At 31.2% G+C, this 21,680-nt stretch overlaps 1 protein-coding gene across 1 annotated transcript in view; it reads left to right on the top strand.

Moving 5' to 3' along the window:
- Nucleotides 1-2,158: 2,158 nt before the first annotated feature.
- The window catches only part of LOC142325772 (testis-specific serine/threonine-protein kinase 3-like), a 43,442-nt gene continuing 23,920 nt past the window's right edge, over nt 2,159-21,680 (top strand). Inside the window, exons 1-4 of the mRNA XM_075367803.1 lie at nt 2,159-2,254; nt 7,236-7,444; nt 9,707-9,930; nt 17,590-17,804. Of these exons, the coding sequence (XP_075223918.1) occupies nt 2,159-2,254; nt 7,236-7,444; nt 9,707-9,930; nt 17,590-17,804 (744 nt within the window). The remainder of the gene's footprint in view (nt 2,255-7,235; nt 7,445-9,706; nt 9,931-17,589; nt 17,805-21,680) is intronic.

Genomic DNA, 21,680 nt, shown 5'->3' with positions numbered 1-21,680 from the left:
AACGCTCGTTTCTCTTGCTAACCTCGTCTTTTTTTTTTTGTCTTCCATAGGGGGAGGGAAAAGCTCTGCCAGCCGCCGCCAGGTCCGCTCTGACGGTAAGTGCGGGGCTTACACCCGTTAAAAAACTTCCCTTTCTAATTACGCGTACATACAATGTGAATTAGGCCTGTCCTAATCCACATGGTATGTACGCAGCCCCTGCGCAATCTCCCAGGCGCTCTTGTCACTATACTAGAATAGCCAGAGGGGATCATCGGCGAACAACGACTCCAAGAAGCCCCCAACATCCACCACCTAAGACTGGCCGCCCACAGCCATCCGGCATCGATCGTTCCGCCTCAGATCAACTACAGACTTTCAGTCTGCCTGCCCCTCTCCTCCGCTGTATTGTTTCGAATAATGTCTCACGCCGCAGTCGTTACGCTCCTCCAAGCATCTGTCACCAAACGTTGCACTTATGACATTATCCACTTTTACTGCGCCGTGGTTTATCATGCTGGCCCTCAAGTCTCTACACCTCGAGCAAAATAACGCTAAGTGTTCCTCCGTATCCTGCTACCCACCACAATCATAGCAGCACCTCCTGCTACTTCTACTCATACGGTACAGGTAATCTTGAAAGCATCCGTGCCCTGATAGAAATCGGGTGAGCTCGTAATTGGTATCATCGTGCTTCCGCTCTACCCAGCTCCTGACGTAACTGATGAGCCGGTATGTCCACCGTCCCATCTCCGCCGCATTCCATCTGTCGTTCCAAACATCTTGTCGACAGCCACTTTCCTCTCACTCCCTGAAGCAATATAATGTCTCGTCTTGGCCTGTCGGTCAATCATTGGCGTATCTGAAGGTGACGTAAAAAAGGTCAAATCAAAGTAGCCTTCAAGCCGATGACGTCACGCGCTGTTCTGTTTGATATAAATATAAAAGGTTTTCATTTTATCAGTTATACTACACATTTATCAATATCTAGGCTTATACCGTTCAATTTTTGATTAATTGATTCCTTGTCAATTCTCGATAAAACCAGATTTATTGAAACTCCTTTAAGTAGACTTTCTGCTGTTTGTTTTTCTCCACGGATAAGCTTTCAAGGAACATGCAAATATCATTTCATGTAGTATATTCTTTTCTTCCAGAAGTTTTTCATTCTTCTGGACTGCTTAGCTCTTTTTTCTTCAGTCCATTCTTCTGCAATGAGTTTTTCTTTTCACCTACAGGAATCTAATTCAAAAAATTTTTTTGTATTCTTTTCGATCTAGACAGTCATTTTCTGTAGCGTTAATTTTTTTTGAACTCTTCTTTTATATGTTTAACATAGCCACCTTCACTTTATAATTTCAGAGTTTATTGAAAATCTGTTTGTTTATCCTTGATTGGTTCATTCTGACCATCTGGCCATAGAATTTTAGTCATCGATTTCTTAATGTTACTTCTAGGTCTTCAATTTTATCGTAAATCTCTTTATTTGACCTCATCCTATGGCCTTATATGTTTTTCTTGGACCATAAATCCTTAAAAATTTTCTTTCCTTCTTGAGTAGATTTTTATTTCAGTTACTTTTGTATTTTCCATGCAGTTCACGATTACTGGTCTTACACCTGTGCTACAATTAAAGAAAGGTTCTTTCTATAAATGCAAAATGCATTTATTAGAAGATAATCTTAAAATAAAAACTAAGAAAAAAAACATTGTCTGATTAAATAAATTGATTTAATTAAACGTTTGATTCTATTTTTTTTTTTGTCAATTTTCCCTGTATTTACGACGAAATGTTATTCAACATTTGGTACTTTATAATTGATTATATTTGTAATACTTTTTCAACTATAAACAAGATTGTCGAAATATTTAAGTACTTTTTCAGAATCATTATTCAACAAAATAAATCTGAAAATTAATTGTATTTGACAATACTATTTATTATTTTAATTTTTACCGTTAATTATTTCAGTTCTACCAAACTTACTACTTTAATTTTCCGCGTGATTTTTTTCGTGGATAATTAATTAAATCCAGTATTTATTCTACTAACACTATTTAAATGTATATTCTAACATAAAGTAAGTATTTTATATTTTCAATAGGACGAAAGAAGTACAGTGACGTCAAATATTTTATTAATGTTTCCTTCTTGCAACCGTTATGATCCGCAAGAGAAATGGCATTAGCTGCCCTCTCACCATCGGAAGAAGCGACATTAACTGTTAGAGGGCATCGAATTTTAAAGAAACTCGGAGAAGGTTCCTACGCACAGGTAAGAAAGTTTTTCTATTATACTTCAACAAGAATAAATTTTCATGTTTCATATATATATATATATACACCACCTACACCCAGGCGCGCGTGCACCTTTTTATAATGTTTTTTAATAATCATTAATTTTATGTTTATGATTTTAGTTTTCTATAGTACACTGAATTACCTCTTCTCTTTAACTAAACTATATATTTATATTTAAAGTTTACTTTTCTTATCGTTGAATAGCAACAAAGATCGAAATAAACTATGAAAAATAGTGAAATATGCTGATATCAACTAAAAAAAGGGAGTAAAATAAAATAGCTATTTTGGAAATCGTTAAGTAGCAAAAAAATGATTAAATACTGGATTTCTACGAGTATGTGTTTAAAATTTTAAAAAGAAGTAAATAAAAAAATCAATTCATGTGAGAGTAAATATTTATTTACCTTTTTTTATACTTTTTCTTACACTTTTATTTAACCTCCGGGACTACTGCTAGGTATTGGTTCAGAGGATTAGATGAATGATTTGTAGCGTGTCTGAAAATGCCTGAAAATGCCATGCCTGACCGGGATTCGAATCCGGGACCTCCGAATGAAAAGCTGAGACGCTACCACTCGCGCCACAGAGGCCGGCCTTTTACTTAACACCTGGTTTATAAATAATTGATAAAGGGCAAGGAACGAATTCATATTTTAGTGCTTTATCTAATATCTCTGCTACATTGCTACGTTGAAACATTGTTGGAATTATAAAATTTGCAAGATATCTAAGATAACAAGTGAAAAAGGGAATCACACTCTCAGACGTCATTAAATATTATACAAAACGCCGGTAACAGAACACTTTTTTTATAGAATATTACAAATATTGCAACATTTAGATTTTGTTAAATGGGTTGGACTAAGAGAGGGAAAACTTATGTAGGGGATCAAGAGGGCCTAAATAATTCTGACGTTAAGTTTTTCTCTCTGAAAACAGAAAGAGTTGAACAAAAAACACTGTTCAAATAATACAATAATCTATTTTCAATATGTTAATAAGTATACTTCCGAGTGTGGGAGTTTACACTGTTAAAAAAAGTGATGATTCCTTAGCTGGTCTAAAATAATCCGATATCAGGCTTTTTTGGCTGTACGAGTATAAGAAACCGTATTTTTTACCGAAAGAACTTATTTTCACTTAATATGCTGTATTGTAAAGAAGAATCAGGGGTGATAGATGTGATAATAACATTTTTGTAAATCCTAGATTACTCATAAAATAAGCTTCGTCAGTGAAAGATTTCTTAAGAACGGTTTAATAGTTCCTCCGATTTTTTACGTACAAAGAAATTCTGATTTTATATAATAGTATAGATTCATAATATTTATTGTAACTTGAAGGTATGTTAGTATAATTTTAATTCGACTTCAGTTCATGTTAAACAAGCTTAATCATTTCAGAATTTGGAACCCACATTTCATATACAAAGCGTCAATTTAAGGAAAAGGTAACATCTGCCTTTCCAATGATCACGCACTGGATTTTGGGGCAGTTGATTTTAGTTTTCGTGGTAAACGTGTTTTGTATTTTTTGTCAAATTTAAAAAAAAAATCAGGCGTTCATGTAAAGTATATGGTTTTTACATATAAATGTTAATAATTGATTGGCATAATATATTATCTTGAGTTGGTGTAGTAGTGATACATGCGGATTTCTAGGCCAGCTTTTTATAAGTTCAAATCTCTTTAGCATTTTCGTATTCATCCCATACATTTTCTCAAATTCATCTTAAAAATATGACTAAAGGTACATAAGTTGTATTATAATATAAATAAAAACAAAATTTCAATTTTTTAAAACTATTAAATACCTAACGGAAGTTTTAAATCACTAAAATAACTTTTTATTCTAAAATATATGACATAACCAACTCATATAAAGTATAATTTTTCTCTATTTTCTTATACACAATCTCTGTTTTCTAAAATATACAAGCCCACCGGACTGTTCAGGTGGTTAAACGTCGTCGTAAATCAGTTGAATAACAGCTGATTTTCAAAGTCGAAGGTTCTGAGGTTCAAATCCTAGTAAAAGTTATTGCTTTTATACAGTTTGAAGACTAGACAGTGGATACCTGTGTACTTTTGTGGTTGAGGTTCAATTAAACCACATGTCTCAGAAATAGTTGGTCTGAATCTATACAAGACTACACCTCATTTACGTTATATTTATCATCCACATTAGAAAAAAAGAATTTTAAAACTTTATTACCATTCTCCAACTTCCGGGGAGTAAGTTTTTTTTATGAAAACGCCAGTACTTGAAAAATTGACTTAGAACATACAAGTCACTCTACTTTAAAATTTTAACAATTCCTACGATGTTCTTTAAAGAAAGAAATAATAAATAAATAAATTATTAAATCACACAATCTACTGGTAAATATTTTAATAATATAAATACAATTAAGTAAAGCATATGAAGATTAAGTGTTAAAAAATTTAGCCATATTCAAACAGCCGCATTTTAAAACAAATATTTAAGTTATTAATAATTAAAATTGTCAATTATTATTATTATTCTTTTCACATCACGAATCTCTTGGATTACTATTATTAACACCTTATTGTTGTTGCTATTTGAAATTCAAAAATTGTGACCTTTTTAAAATGTTTCATTTTTACTTCCTTTTACGAAGTAAAGGAATTACAAAATTTTATAAAAATAGAATTTATAAAATTAGCATGTTGAAATTTTTGATTTAGAACTGTTGTAACATCGAGTTGTACACCTCTCTTTTTAATTGCAATCGACTGGACCAAAAGTGTCCAAAAAAGCCCATAATCCAAAACATTTGATTTTGGACTTTTTTTTTTAGCTGCAGTAATAAGCCCTTGTCGAGAACTCTTTCAACGATATATCACAAATGGTATTTATTTTCATTGCTTCCAGAGTTATAGCCAAATAAAATTTTAATTAATGAAATATTTGGATCTTACAAGGGGAAGACACATCGGTTAGATTCCGACTTCATATACATATATTTTTTTACCTTTTTATTTTTTAAATTCAAATATATTGATTTATTAATCTCTGATTGTAAAAATAGTTTTACAATAAATAGTAATTCAATAATAACAAAAAAAAGTATGAAAAATATCAGAAATTATTTAAATAAATTTTAGGTACGTTTCATTTTAATTCAAAATTTTTATGGAGGTTAATAGTTAATTATTAATAAATCAATATATTCAAATTAAAAAAAAAAAGATATAATATATATATGAAGTCAGATTCCAACCAATGTGAGCATGGTTACGGATCCGACACGTTCTCACTTACACCACATAACTACTTGAGCGACGTGAAAAAAATTAACATAATATGCCGATACGGACACCACAAATAATTTGTTACAATGTGGTGTCCACCATAATGCAATTGTGTAACTTTCCACATTATTAAAGAATTGGAGGGTCGTTTCTCACTTTCAAATGAAATAAGTTTAAATGAAATGCAGCAAAAAATGTGTATATGTAATTTAAGAGGCGTAGAAGGGAGGTGTCCACATCAGGTTTTTTTTTGATTATGGTACAGGGACTGAACAGCAACATAATTCTTATAAGTTATTTGGATAAAACAATTAACAGGTAACTACCAGTTAAGTATTAGCTTTACTAACCCACCGGGTTGGTCTAGGGTTAAGGCAACTTTGCAAATCAGCTGATTTCGAAGTCGAGAGCTCCAATGTTCAAATCCTAGTAAAGGCAGTTACTTTTATACAGATTTGAATGCTAGATCATGGATACCGTGTTCTTTGGTGGTTGGGTTTTAATTAACCACACATCTAAGAAATGGTTGACCTGAGACTGTACAAGACAACACTTCACTTACACTCATTCATATCATCCTCATTCATCGTCTGAAGTAATATCTGACGGTGATTCCCGGAGGCTAAACAAAAAAAGAGAGTTGATACTAAACATCTTAACTGATCATTTGGTTTCTTGGAAGCAGTTCAAATACACAACGCCCTTTAATTTCACCTCATTGAAAACGTGATCTTTTTTTGATATGATTCAGCTTTTGATTGCGTTGTATCCGTTCATCATGCTTATTTCCGATCGATGTTTTTGTAGACGATTCATTTTAAACCAACGTTTCAAAAGAGGGTCGACTTCATTGCGTTTGAGACGCATATCACAAATACTGATTCGTTGTGTTAGGTGAATGTCTTTAAGTTCATGCAGAATCTAAATATCGAGTTTAACGAGTCCAATATATTTTATGTGATTTTCAATAGTTGTGTGTGACACATTTAACTTCTCTGAAATCTCTCGCGCAGTTATATGACGATCCGATAAAATTAGATTTACTTTGGTCTTCATCTACTTCAGTAGATCAATCAAAACATCGGTCATCTTTTAGTTAAAAATCCCTAGAATGGAATTTTTTAAACCGATTCTAACACGTGTATTCTGTTAGGCAATCAATACCGTGAACTATCTCTTTCTGAGCCTTAGCAACCTTCTGACCTTTATGGAAATAAATAGTGAAATATGTCGAAAGTGTTTGTTTTCGCACTGCATGTTAAAATTGACTGAAAACTGTTACAAACAAAATTACAATCTATTTGCTTCTAAAGTATGCCAAAAGTGACAGCTATCAAATGCCAAAAGAAGAAAATCATGACGTTCAGAATAAACATAAAGCTATTTGTGAAAACTGAAATTACTTTTTTACCGACCCCAATATATAATGACGGTAGTAGTAGATTAAAGATGGTAGTAGAAGGAGAGACGTACAGAGGTAGAAGATGTATTAAATACTTGAAAATAGAGTTCAAATCATTTTGGTAACTGTAATAAACAAAATAAAAAAGAAAGACGAATGTATATAATGTGTATTTCCAACAGTAGTTTGTAAATTATCTAAAATAAACACATTTATTTATAGTTTTATAATGTTTTAATAGTTGTAAAAATATATTCACATCAGAAGTTGAACAGGTATTCCTTGTCGAACATGAACCAGGTGAACCACCCGGTCGTAAAATCCAACTGGCCTGCAAATTAGTAGATGCGAGTAAAGCGCCGAGAGATTTCGTGCGCAAATTTTTGCCAAGAGAACTAGATATCCTCGTTCGTATAAATCACCCGCATATTATTCATATACACAGTATATTTCAACGTAGACACAAATACTTTATATTTATGAGGTAAGAAATAAAATTATTATTCTGAAAAATAACTTTATACATTATTAAAATTTATAATAAAACAACATACGATTTTATTATGATATTAATCCGGTTATTAGTCTGTTTTAGTTTAAGGTTAGCGTTTTAAATATTTAAAACAACCAAAAAGCACGGAGAGTCAGGCAATAAAAGAAGAAAAAAACAAGAACATCCCACTACAGTGAACTCGGCTGAGCCCCGACTCAGCTGCTGTAAGAAAAATGTGATGAAGACGACAAAGAAAATGAAGAGAAAGAAGAAGAATCTATAAAACCTAGATTCACAATCCTTCCTTCGTCTTAGTATTATTGGCCCATCGACAACACATGCGACTTCCTCCGCGCAGGGAGTGGATTGCACCCTCTCTTAACTAGGGTCCCAAAAGACGCATTCTTGCTAGACAAAAGACACTAACACCGAAAGGCCTTCAGCGTACAGATTGAAGGGGAATCGCCCGGAAGAAGACACAAATATCTTGTAAATCTCCCAACGAATAACCCAAGAGAAAATAACACTCAAATCCGATCCACAAGGACCGCATCGCAATCCCCATTTCCGTCCATCTTAAAATTAAAATAAATTACTAGAAGGACCCAGCAGCAAGGGACCGATGTCCAGATTCTGCGATTAATAGGGGGATAAATATCTCGCCATACCCTTGCAATCCGAGCCGTCTGTTTTAAATTAATTATAACAGTAAAATTAAACTTCATATCTTTGAAAGAAAAACATTCTACAAAAAAAACCTGACACAAAAAATTTACTACAGCTAAAAAAGAAATTATTCTATTTCTATTTAAAGTCATTATTAATTTAAAACTAAATAATTATCGACAGACTAACGTTAATTTAACTCGAACTTCCATGTTGTTTTACCGAATTAAACTAATCATAATTTATTGGAAAACATAACTGAAACATAAAATTTTTTGCCAAGTTTATAAAAGAGATTTTAAAATAAATTATTTAAAAAATTTTAAATTAAATGTTTAAAAAATTTTTTATAAATTATTTAACAACACATTTCTTTTGTAATTAAAAAGCAAGTCGTTTTTTTTCAATATTATTTTTGTTTATCGATTTTTAGAGATACTAATCTTAACTATAGTTCGATAAAATAACTACATAGCTAGAGAAAACAAATGTATTGTATATTTTTTCACTTTTTCATTTTTAAAAATGTATAATAAAAATTTTTTTCATTTGACTGAAATTATTATCTATCCATTTTACATACCATTGAAACGTCTAAAACTGCTAAATATGATTTTTATTTAGGTTTAATCTTTTCATTTCATATAAACCTCAAATTGAACAAACAAAAATAGTATTTTTGTTGGGTTCTTTTTATTTGTCACTTGTTTTGCGTGAATTCAGAATCTATTTTTCTGTTTATAGATGATTGATTATACATGCGTAGCAAAATTTTTTAAAATGAATTTTGCAGAATTAATGTACTGTAAAAAATAAGACTGTAGTAATCTTAGTTTACGTTTTCACTTTGAAATATTTGTCAATGTTTTATGAAAAATATTTTTAATTTGTTCGTTATTAGAAATAAGAACGATTTGTCGTGCGATCTTAGAAATAAAGTAAAAAATTAAACTACTCTTTTTTTTTCTCAAATTTATTTATATATGCAGAATAAATGCTTATTTTAACAAAATTCATTCAGATTAAATTCATTCAGTTTTTGTCATCGGAAAAAATAAAATTTTAAATAACTTCTCTTGGATTTTTCATGTTCATTTCGAATGGGAAGCAAAGTTTCCATTATCCTTTTTATGAATTAAAAAAGCCGTATTTTTAAATATTAACGGCAAAGGATATGTATTAGCTGAAGATTTCATGGGTGATGATTACTTTAAATTTTCATTTGAAATTTCCAATAGGATTTCATCACCCCAATCTTACGAGAACAACTTTGTAGTTTACTCGATGGGAATGTATTTATAACAAAGGATTTCGGGGACAAAAATTAAAGCAATAAAAACTTACAAAACTCTATGAACTAGTTTTGTAATTTGGATTATCATTATCAAAAATCATTAATTTTTTTATGACAATCTACCGTAATTTCTTGTAATATTATTGAAAGATGCAATAAAAAAATCTAGATATTATTGCAAAACGTACCAGAAATAGCCGTTAAAATTAAACAAGAAACGTCAAAAAAATTAAAAATTAAAACATAAATAAAAAATACTGATAAGAAACTTTTATTTTTATTTCTAATTGCAGATTTGCAGAACGAGGAGATTTGTTGGATTATATTTTAAAATATGGTGAATTAAATGAAAGCAGGGCCAGATTTTGGTGCAGACAACTTGGACTAGCTATTCAGTACCTTCATGAAATGGGAATCGCCCACAGAGATTTGAAATGTGAGAATGTTCTTATTACCGAATTTATGAACCTTAAAATAGCCGATTTCGGTTTCGCACGGGCTGTTATCGATGACAAGGGTATCCAATAATGTACAATTCATCAAAAATTATATTTAATCTATTATTAATATTTATATTATTATATTAATTAATATATGATTATTTAATTTATAAAACAATTATGTTATAATTGTACTCTACGCGTAGAGTATTCCTTTTGGAATATATTTTTTGAAACTTAATTTTAAAATATTTATTTTAAACAGATGAGGAAAATTGGAAACTTTTGAACACAATTGGTAAGTAAGATAGGCCTCATATAAATGAAATTATTTGAAAAAATAAATTGTTTAATTATCTGTAGGATAAATAGCGAAACGTAAGAAAAGTTTTACACAATTTACTACACAATTTACTCTGCTTTGACAGTTATTGAGGCCCGTACGGACGACAGCTTCCTGATAACTGACCATAGGAGTGTATTGAGAGCTTGAATTGTAGACCTGAACACAAAATTATAATTATTTACGACAACCTTTCAAGAGTAAACAAAACAGTATTCGTATGGATCCCGGGCCAAATGCGGCATCCTCAGGAATAAACGAACTGATAAGGCTGCCAAGAGAGCGGGAACAAACGGCCTCCGATTGGAATGACGTATGAAAGAGACTTCATGAAGGCGGTTCGTATCAAATTACTTACTCAATGGAATAAGTTTTGGCTGCTGAGTTCTCCCAAGACCTTTTATGGTATCCGGTGAAAACGTCTTCGAGAAACCTTTTAACCTAAACAACAGAAAAGAATAAGTCATCCTAACACGGCTGAAGATTGGGTACACAAAACTAACCTACTTCCATCTATTTGGTTCTCCTCAGCAGAGCTGTGAGGCGTGCAATGTAAAATGGTCTGTAAGCCACTTACTCATAGATTGCCCAATGTTCGGGATTATTTGTCATCAATGAAACCTGGGTTCAGATGTGCAGTCTTTGCTCAGCTGGAATAAATGCATCAAATGACTGTTGCGGTTTCTGTGTGATAGCGGGATGAAGAACCAAAATTAACATTTTTGCTTCCATGAGATCCATTACGGAGAACTGTGTCCACAGTGAAAATAGTCTAATGGAAAACAGTGCGTAGTGAAAGTAGTTCTTGTTTCGATATTTGTTATCCAATGTTTGGTGTTATCGCCTTATTACTTATCAACATTTAGTTTTATTTAAGTCGTAATGACTCTTTCGTAGATGCGATTATAAAAAAAAAAAAAACAATAAAATAAAAGGTGTTTTATTATTTTTATTCTTTTGTTTTTATAACTTTTAGCGATTAGAAAAAAATAATTTTTAAACTTGCAATTCTGAAAAAAATGAAAATTTATTACAATATTGTTAAAATTAGTAAACTCTGCAAAATTAACAGTTTAATAAAATTAACAAAATTTTTTGTCGAATGTAATCGTCCATCGCTGAATTGATATCACTAATCTCAAACGTTCAAGTAAAATGAGATACAGAAAAGTATAAAAATAGAAATTTATAAATTTGAGAATGAACAGTAATATTCTAAACTTGGTATCCTAGATGGTATTACATATAGTTTCACGTTATTATTTAATAATGTCATAGATACTGATCATGAATAGTGGTATAAAACTGAAACGGTAGTATTAGGAGTAACTAAAAACACGGTGGTATTCGAATTCACTATTACATAAAGTTAGTTTAGAAACAAAACCAATTCTGACGATTTCAGTTGAGAATTCAAACTAAAAGGTTTCGTAAGATTAAAAGAAAATGATAAGATTCGCCTATCACTAACACCTAGATGGGTGTTGAGACAGGTTCACAGTTCTGAGATTCAACAAAATGTTAGTTTAAACGAATCTATTACATCACTGGTTGGTTAATAAAGAAGTAATTTTACGAAAAACGGGTCAAATGTCCATAAATAAAACACCCACCCCTTATATAAATAGTAATACAAGAACATAAAAGAAATTATCATTAAGAAAAAAAGTATAACAATTTTAGAATCGCTAGTTAGAGTGTAATTATCCAAATTTCTTGAGTTGTGAAAACTTCAAAAGTTTCCAAATTTTAATACTCTTTCTCTTCTAGCAGTATTACGCATAACGAAAATCTTGTTAGAAATTTGATTCAAACAGAAACGAGGAATTTTTTTAAGTTTACATGTTCTTCGTTTATTATATTTAACATCTTTATAAAATACTCCAAATGAAAGGCTTAAAAAAATTATCTAAAGTATTATAATCATTTTATGACAAAAAACAAAGACTGAAAGGCGTAAAAATTACAATTGTACAAGGTTAATGTAAAAATTATATCGAGATTAAAATATTTACCACAGTACAAAAAGGAATTCATTACCAGTCGAACAATGACGCAAAAGAAAATGTAATTGTCATATCGCGTACTTCCTTCAAGATATTTTTGGGGGACGCAGAGTTTTATGCACGGGAAAATGTTATGAATACGTTTAAAACATAAATCTGAGTAAATTTCGTTGGTCGATTAATTGACGGAAAAGGGAATATAAGACAAAAATTGATAATAAATAGTACAAAAACGCAAATGAACAAAGTAATATATGACAAATCACAAATCAGAATTATAGTTCAAAAGCACAAATTACTCACCACAAGTAAAAGATAGCAATGTCGCATTTAAAAAAAATGTTTTGTATATCTCTTGAGTGGATTTACAACCGACTATTGTAATCGGGAAATCCTTCGGTTAGGGTAGTGGTACTAATTTTGTTTCAGTTTCCCCAGTGTCCGATTTTCTTTTGGTACCAATAATTTCATTCCACTTTTAATCTTTACGTATGTTTCACTTTGTAACTCTTTCAAATGTTCAACAAGTATACAAATAGATGGTTTTTTGATTTGAATAGTGGAATAATGATTTGAAATGCTGATGAAACGTTTCACAACATTAATTGTTCTCGGCAACGCCTCATCAGTAGGCTCAGTTTCCCATACACGAGAGGGAAATTGCAGGTGTCAATATACGTTTCTGCAATGTAATCCGAGAAATTAGTAATGCATTTGTCATTTAATGATAACATACTAATTAATTCCGTATAAGCAGCCGGTACTTCTGCAGGTAGTTGGAAAGGTAATCCAAACAAAAATTTCAAGCAGTCACTCGTTATGTTATTGTGGTAGCAATAAATATCGCGCTAACCTAGATTTACAATTTTTCTGTACCAAGATTGTTCCAAATGAAATCTACACCCGCGAGCTTGGGATGTCGGGAAAACAGATTTAATAATTGAAATATTTTAACAAAAACATGAGATACCTTGTTTTATTGTATGTATACCTTGTTTTCATTGTTGTCAAATTTGTACAAGATTGTCCCAAAATAAATCTACACCCACGAACTTAAGATGTCGGGAATAGGGGATTTAACATCTGAAATATTCTGTTTTCATTATTGCCAAATATCTATCGCTCTTTATCTTCATTGTTTATCCGGATTTGAATACGCCCTAAAACACAGATCAATTGTACATATACCTTTTTACATTCCTGACAGAATTTATGCTTATGTCCATCACCGTTAATTGACAATTCATTTTTTAAACTTTTCCTTTTGCTTGATAATTCATCGAGAACATTAGAGAATAGAAGGAATTTTAAGAGTTCAAGATTTTCGGAAATTAGAACTTATAACGCCATAAGTAGGATAGAAATCGTACAAAGATATACAAATAAATATTGTTATAATCTATTTTAAAAAATCAATACGAATATGCCTTCAGCAAGATATTTTACTACAGCGTATGTACAACTACGATAGAATTTTTGTGCTTGAAAGTTAATCTCAGGAAAGAATAATATATTTTACGCTATTGACGTCAGTTTCACAGCAAATTGAACTGACAGGTAGCACATGCGGTATGACAATGATAAATTCAATAATACCGTGCGATAATCGTTTTTAATGAACTGGTAGTTTGTAAATTGATATTTTTCTTCCATTTGTTTTTCATTACTTAATAATTACTTACTCCATATACTTTATAATACCTCTAATTAGTTGTTCATTTATATATATATGTATAAATGAAACTACTAAATATATATACTCGTATATAAATACACAATAATCTAATACTTAAAGTTTTCACGTTACACACTTTCATCCGTTATCAATTTTACAAATCCTGTTTTAACGTAAGACCGACAAACTTTATACCTTTTTAAAAGACTTTACTGCAACCATTCTTGTTCTTCTTTAATTATCTTTGTGTAGTATAATTATACGTTTAAGCTCCTTCTACTGAATTTCCAAAATTTTCTTGTAACTTTACTTTTCAAAAAGCCTCGAATTTATCTTACTCATTTTCCTATTTTCAACGTTTCTCTAACAGACTCTATAACACTTCATACAGATATTTTCAAGAATTTCGTTATAATTCCTATTTATATTTGTCACTAGCATGTTTATTTTTTGCATCAAATCTATCATGTTTATATTCAGTCTGATTTCATTAAACTCCACCTTCACACATACTACAATATTTTTTTTTTTCAAATTTTATATAATAACTTTTAATATAACTTAAATTACAATGAAATGAACAAAAGCCTTAATGCTCTTTATGTAGCGGTAAATGTTTTTGTACAAAATAAAATGCATGATCGAATCGTAATATTTGAAAATCAACCCACGTATTTTGTAAACAAACATCAATAAGCTATATGTAAACTCTTTTTTCTGAAACCGAATCGTCTAGACTAAATTAACTAAATTTTAAAAGGAAAACATAAAGGGTGATAAAAAATCTAAATCTTCTTAGATTTATATAGAAATCTTTCTAGATTTCTAAAAATCTAGCATTCCTTTGTATGGTTGAATCAAGAAGGAAATTCCCTAGAACTAAGAGGTACATATGATATTGTAACACATAATCACTGTAAATTTAAATTTAGTTGATAAATCATTTCTCAATAATGTTGATGTCTGGTAATGCTTTCTGACGTAGCCTTTAAATCATTCTAATGTTCCTTTTTAAAATTTTTACTCTGAAAAATTTCATTCTTGTCATACTAATCTTTCATCTACTTTCTGACTATTGGGGGTTTGAATTTCTTCAACATTTAGAACCGTGCATCCAATAACTCTTGCTTGATCTTTGAATCATAACAGTGTAACCATAATCTAACACGGCATATGGCTATAAATATCCCTACTGCTCAAATATTCCAATAAGGGTTCACTTTTTTGATTTTAGTTAACATTCTGATTCCTAATTCGCTTAAATTTTATCCCGATCCGATCGCTCAAGATTTATAAACCTAACATATATTCTGGATAGTTCTCAAAAATTATTTTAAACAAGAACCTTTCATCATGGAATATCAAGTTATCTACATCATCAACAGGAAAGCCTTCCAGATTTGCGCTGAATGTTGTGTACACCCGTTACTTGTAAATGAATACGTAAAGGACAGAATTTTAAGGTTATAATATGATTTGAAAATCTCATATGGTTATTCATATAACTACAATATAATCAGTATCGATAGTTAATAGCTTTCAGAGAGATTTATTTAAAAACGACCCAACTAAATTCCTTTTCACCTTCTACAATATTTTTTTAGCACCGTTATTCGAGACCAAGGGTCGTTTAGTCTTGGATAGCCTGCACACTCAATCAGGCTTACATTTTGTAAAAAAGAAATTTTTTATTTATTACATTAATTTCACTTTCTGAAAAGACTCTTTTCTAATGTACAGGGTCACTAAGAGGAAATTAGTGCAGCTCCTATAAAGAGTCACCTTAATAGGAAACGAAAGGTTTTCTAATTGCAATACTAAAAGCAGAAAATAGGAATTGGATAAAACAGCATACATGGCTAATTCTAAACAGAACCACCAATCAGCAATTAAGATAGCAGACTCCTTTAGTATCATTCAACAGCTGATAAGTTTGAATACGTTTCTTTATCTATCCTTCTTTCCCCTGCATTCTTTAAAATTAAGATTCTCTCCTGTAAGTATGAAAATGAAAATGAACTGAAGGAGTCAAGAACGAAAAGCGTTATAATTCTTTCGGGTAAAAGAGTAACAATGGCTAATAAAAAAAAGTTCTAGATTTAAAATAAATCAATTTATTTTTGTCATCTATTTTATTGAATAATACAGATTATCATAATTATTGAAACAAATCATTAACAATGCAACCGATTGCGCACCAACTGTTTTTTAAGTATGATGTAATCCCTCAAACCTTTTTAAATTGTCAAAACATTAAGTTCTAGTACACGGAAAAATTTTCGCAAGGGTTACAAGGAAAAATGACGAAAAAATCGGTATATGGTATGATGTACTCTCGGGAAATATTTTTCGCTCTGTATAATAAATCAATGATTATTAAATCCAAGGAATATTTTAAAAATATTGTTTTTAAATTATAAATAAGTGTATAAAAATATTGGAGAAGATTTAAATACAATACCCCTACTTTATTCCCACATACAAGAAAGCGTACGTAATTAACTGATGACTCTTTAACTGAAAGGCACTTCTTTAATTGCATGTAACACAAATTACTTATTAAAAAAATAATAAAATATTATGTTTTTACTTCCTTGTAAATAGTAAAGTAAGTATTGTTATCGCGAAAAATTTCGGTTTTCAGATTTCAACGGAAATATCCATTTTGACCATTCCTGAATCCATTTTGACTAGTTTCGGCGTGACGTTTGTACGTACGTATGTATCTCGCACAACTCAAAAAGATTAGACGTAGAATGTTGAAATTTTGAATTTAGGACTGTTGTAACATCTAGTTGTGCACCTACCCTTTTGATTACATACTAATGGACCAAAAGTGTCCAAAATCCAAAAAAATTTGGATTTAGGACTTTTCTTAACTGCAGTAATATGCCCTCATTGAGAGCTTTTCACGATATATCATACGTAAGTGGTACTTATTTTCATTGGTTCCAACTATAGCCAAATAAAATTTAAAAAATTTAATGAAATATTTGGATCTTACAAGGGAAAGGCACATCGGTTCAAATCCAACTTCCTTTTCTTATATTCCTTTTTATATGTTTTTTTTTAAATTTAAATATATTGATTTTATTAATATTATTAATAACCGCTGATTGTAAAAAACCTTTGCAATAAATAATAATAAAACAACAAAAACATATGAAAAAAATTCTTTATTAAAAAACTGGAGGATCGTATCTCACTTTCATATGAAATCAGTTTAAATGAAGTGCAGCAAAAAATGTATAAATGTAATTCAATAGGCGTACAAGGAAGTCGTGTGGTGTTCACATCACATTTTTTGTATTTTTAAATGCAAAATAATATACGGTCACTAAAACTTAATTATGAGAACGGTTTAAGCAAATAATGATTGTTTAAATTGGTCAGTGTATTCTCTTACCTAAAAGAAAGCACAGAAGAGTTTTCATAGATAATCTAAGCCACCACATTTATTTTTTATCTTATTTTGAAAAATTATTTCTTTTTATATACCAAGAGATACTCTTGTGAAATTACGAAGAATTTTTGTTGCCCTATTATTAATATAAACTCAAAATTGCACATTTACTCGGTAAATATGAACTTTATTATATCTAAACTATATTACACGTAGCTTATGTGAATAAATAAATAAAATGTTTAATATTTCAAAAACAATTTTTTATTGTAATGTTACCGTTTTAAACTGGTAAGTTAAAATTTTCAGGACGTCCATTGCTAAGTGCAACATACTGTGGCTCGTTGTCATACGCAGCGCCGGAAATTCTAAAAGGAATGCCCTATGATCCGAAGATATCTGATATGTGGTCGTTAGGTGTCATTCTATTTGTTATGTTAAACAAGTCAATGCCGTACGATGATACCAATGTAAAACGTATGTACGAAAAACAAATGAACAAAAGAATGAAATTTAGATCGAAGGTAGAGTACAGTTTTAATTTTAATATGAAAATTTAATTATATATAAATTAGTATTACTCAAATGTATATTTGATTTAACCAGGTTATAATTTTTTGAAATTTATAAAACAATTAATGGGTTTTCCTAACAAGAAGTACCGAAAGTTGAGCAAAATCGAGTACCACGACTTCATAACTTATCTCGTATGTAAACATGCGGTTAAGACGATCCCAGAGTATGGGGAAAATTAGTTTTGTATTTTAAATTTGCAAAAAAGTAGGTAAATAAATATAACGAATGTAACCATTTTTTTTAAAATAATAAATCTAATTTTAAATTTGATGTAAAATTTGACCACGACTGGACGTCTGACCATTTAGCTGCTCTGCTCACTGTCTATACAAAGGTGATAAGGAGAAAGAACTTCTGTGTTCCATAAAACAAGACGGAGTGGATCTCGTATCGAGGCTGAATTGAAGACCACCTAATTGTGGCTGTTCCTTTGAAGTGTTCCGCTGACATCGATGTTGCAACGCAGTATATGAGCACAAACCTGCAAGAGACTATGTGATATTCGAGAACCAAGATTAGACACAAGGATCTGGCTACCAAGGTTACTTACAAGGCTACCAAGGACGTGGGCTACCCAAGGGAGGCTGAGACGCGTGTTAAGATCTATTAAGAACGAAATATTTAAAAACTACTTTGGGGTGTGCTCCTTCGCATAAAAAAAGTTATTCCTTATGGAGTGCTATGAAGAACTTTCAGCCTTCACCCGCATTTCCTCCTTTGAAGGTGTCGAATGGAACATGGGCTCGGAGTGACGAAGAAAAAACTAACCGGTTTGCTGCTTTTATCGGCAAGGTCCTTCAACCATTTAATATATACAAGGTGCTAGTGAAGTAAAATATTGTATTCTTAGATAGCAGATTTTTTTAGACTTCCTGTTTTAGACTTTTTAGACTTTTTTTCCTTTTTAGACTTTTTTCCACAACAGGGGTTCTCAAAGTAACCAGGAAGGTAGGAAATTTAAAGAAGACCTCAGGATCTGACCTAGTTACTTACAAGATGCTGCTCGTGTTTTCCCCCTAGGCCATCCGGTGCGTGACGCATCTCTTTAATAACATATTACTTTAATGTCATACTTTCGGATGGATTGGAAGGTTTCGCAAATGATTATGGTCTCAAAGCCGGGTAGGCCGATGCATGACCTATCATCGTACAGACCAATGTAACAACCAAGTAAAGTCTGTTATTTGTGTTGTGGCAGATATTTGAGAAATTGTTTCTTTGAAGGCTGTGACCTATTCTATAGGAAAGTCATGGTGATTCCTGATCATCAGTTCAGCTTTCTAGGGGACAGTCCACTACTGAGCAAACGCAGAGGTTTGTTGATATTATCAGTAAGTTTCTTGAGGAGAAGAAATACTGTACGGCTGCCTTTCTAGATGCCCAGCAAGCACTGATAAGGTATTGTTGCATGGTTGCGTGGCCTATGATGATTTTCCTAGGTGGTTATGGGTCTTGTTCTATACTCTATCTTCACTGCGGACAACATCACCGTAGCTTCTTTTGCTGATCACAAGGCTATTCTAGCTATTGATGAGGACCCAACCACAGCTTCGACTATTCTGCAATTTTCAGACCAATCAGCAGGTGGCTGGGAAAATGGAAGATAAGGGTTTAACAAGGGTGGTTGAATCATGCGACATTCGTTATGAGGAGAGGAGATAGTCCGCGGGTAAACCTAGATGGCATTTCGATTCCGCATACCGAGAGCATAAGATACCTGGATCATCGTCGCTTAATATGGAAGGTCTATGTACGGGGAAAAAAGGAAATAATAAAACGTCAAGCTTAAGGAGGTGTACTGTTGCTGGGCAGGAAGTCCCAGTAATCATTATTCAGTAAGCTGTTATTTTACTCAGCAATCCTTAAACCGATTTGCACGTATGAACTTGAACTACGGGGAGCAACAAGCAAGAACAGCTCGAGATTTTGCAGTGGTTCCAGCGCAAGTTAGTGAGCTGTATCACAGAGGCGCCGTGGTTTGCTAAATAGTAAGATCCATGAATATTTGGGATTACGCTGCATCCGGGAAGAAATAAAACGCTTTCGTTCTAAATATGAACAGGGCCTGAACAACCGCGTGAACCACTTGGTCATGACCTCCTATATAATGGAGAGGAAGTTAGAAGGCTTAAGGGTCTTCACGTGGTGAACGTTAATGACTCTATGTGATTATGGTAAGTCATCCTCTAAGTGCTCTATTTTTATTTAATCTCTATTTTTTCCGCTTACTTTACATTTAATTTTTCTTACTTAATGTTCATCTCTTCCTTCTTTTTTGAATTCCGGTTATATTTTCACTTGCTATGTTAGTGATGACTTATTTTACGCGTTTAAATTGTGAACTATCCGCACAAGTTATAATGCTAGTTAGTAATTATTGTGGATTTTCATCAATTGAAACTTCCTTTTAAGGGTTTATATGTAATCAAATTTACTTGAGATCTCTCTAAAGATTTAACCATTTAAATAAAATTTAGAACAAAATCAATTCTAATTAGAAGATTTCGTCACAACAGTTAAAAAAAGTTCTGATTTTAATTTTCTATAAACATGGTATAACACTATTGATAAACACCTATGATATACACTCGTAAATTACAATATGTGTCCTATTTACCACTACCATGTAACATTAATTATATCACAATAAATATATAACAGGAATGACAAAGGATTTCTTTAATAATAGAAAATATATTCCACATATAAACCATAATTTTTTTTTTAAAAATGCATTGAAACAGCTTATATTACAATACACAAGTACCCTTTTTATTTTATAATTTTATTAAACAATAGTAAAATATTATGGCTTATACACAGAACTATTTCAACTCGATATCCTGACTTTAAATTTTCTTTAATGCTGTATAACTTTATTACTGTACTCGCTCTCCGCAATAATAATTACAATTTAAAAGTAATTATTCTAAAAGAATAAATAAAACAATGGTTTTAGGAAATTACTCCATAGATATCAATAAATCTACTTAAATCTCTTCGTATTATCAAATAACTTTGCTAATATATTTTTGAAATTTTATATACGTGTAAACAATAAAATTAAACATGAAAATTTCGTCTAAGCTTTTATTTTACTAGTGTTTACGTATTCCATAAACAAATAAAAATAAGTATTTATAACTATTCACAAATATTAATAGTACGCTATTCTGATTAGTAGGAGTTATAAAAGGTAAAGTAGAAAATATGTATTATTTCTCTACACTAAAGTATGGTTGAAAACACTTTACCACCTAAAGATAATACGTATAAATACTTTAGCTTGGTTTTTATATGATTTTCTACGTAATCTGGATCTAACGGTCAATTCTCAACCTTTCTTCTTTTTAATTAAATTTCATGTTGTTTCGAATCTACTTTTTACTATGCATATAATAACTCGGTACGCTGGGTTAAAAGTCGTGCTTCTTAAGCAACGCTAACTATTATATATCAGATATTATTTAGTTCCTAAATCTAAGAATTCCAACGAAAAATGTAGCTAAAAAAGAATTTTAAGTAAAAAATTGTTAAAATAACAAAATTACAAATGCATTATAAGTTAAAAATAAAAAAAAATTATTTAGAAGATAAAGGATGAATTATTTTTTTTTAAAGTGTCAAATGGCATTCTAGATTTTAAACTGATATTTGAGTGAATCTGACAAAACATGTTAAATTTCTGAATTTTGGTCGAGTTTTATTTTATTTAATTTTAAATTATCGTTTTTTGAAGGGCCCTTTTCATCACGGTTCCCACGAGTACCGGCGATATAACGACCCACTCCGGCAGAGCCCGCGTGAGCGTTCTGGAGCTAGGG

The sequence above is a fragment of the Lycorma delicatula genome, chromosome 5, assembly GCF_047948215.1.
Source record: "Lycorma delicatula isolate Av1 chromosome 5, ASM4794821v1, whole genome shotgun sequence".
NCBI lineage: Eukaryota > Metazoa > Arthropoda > Insecta > Hemiptera > Fulgoridae > Lycorma > Lycorma delicatula.
This window is presented reverse-complemented; position numbering and strand designations above follow the sequence as displayed.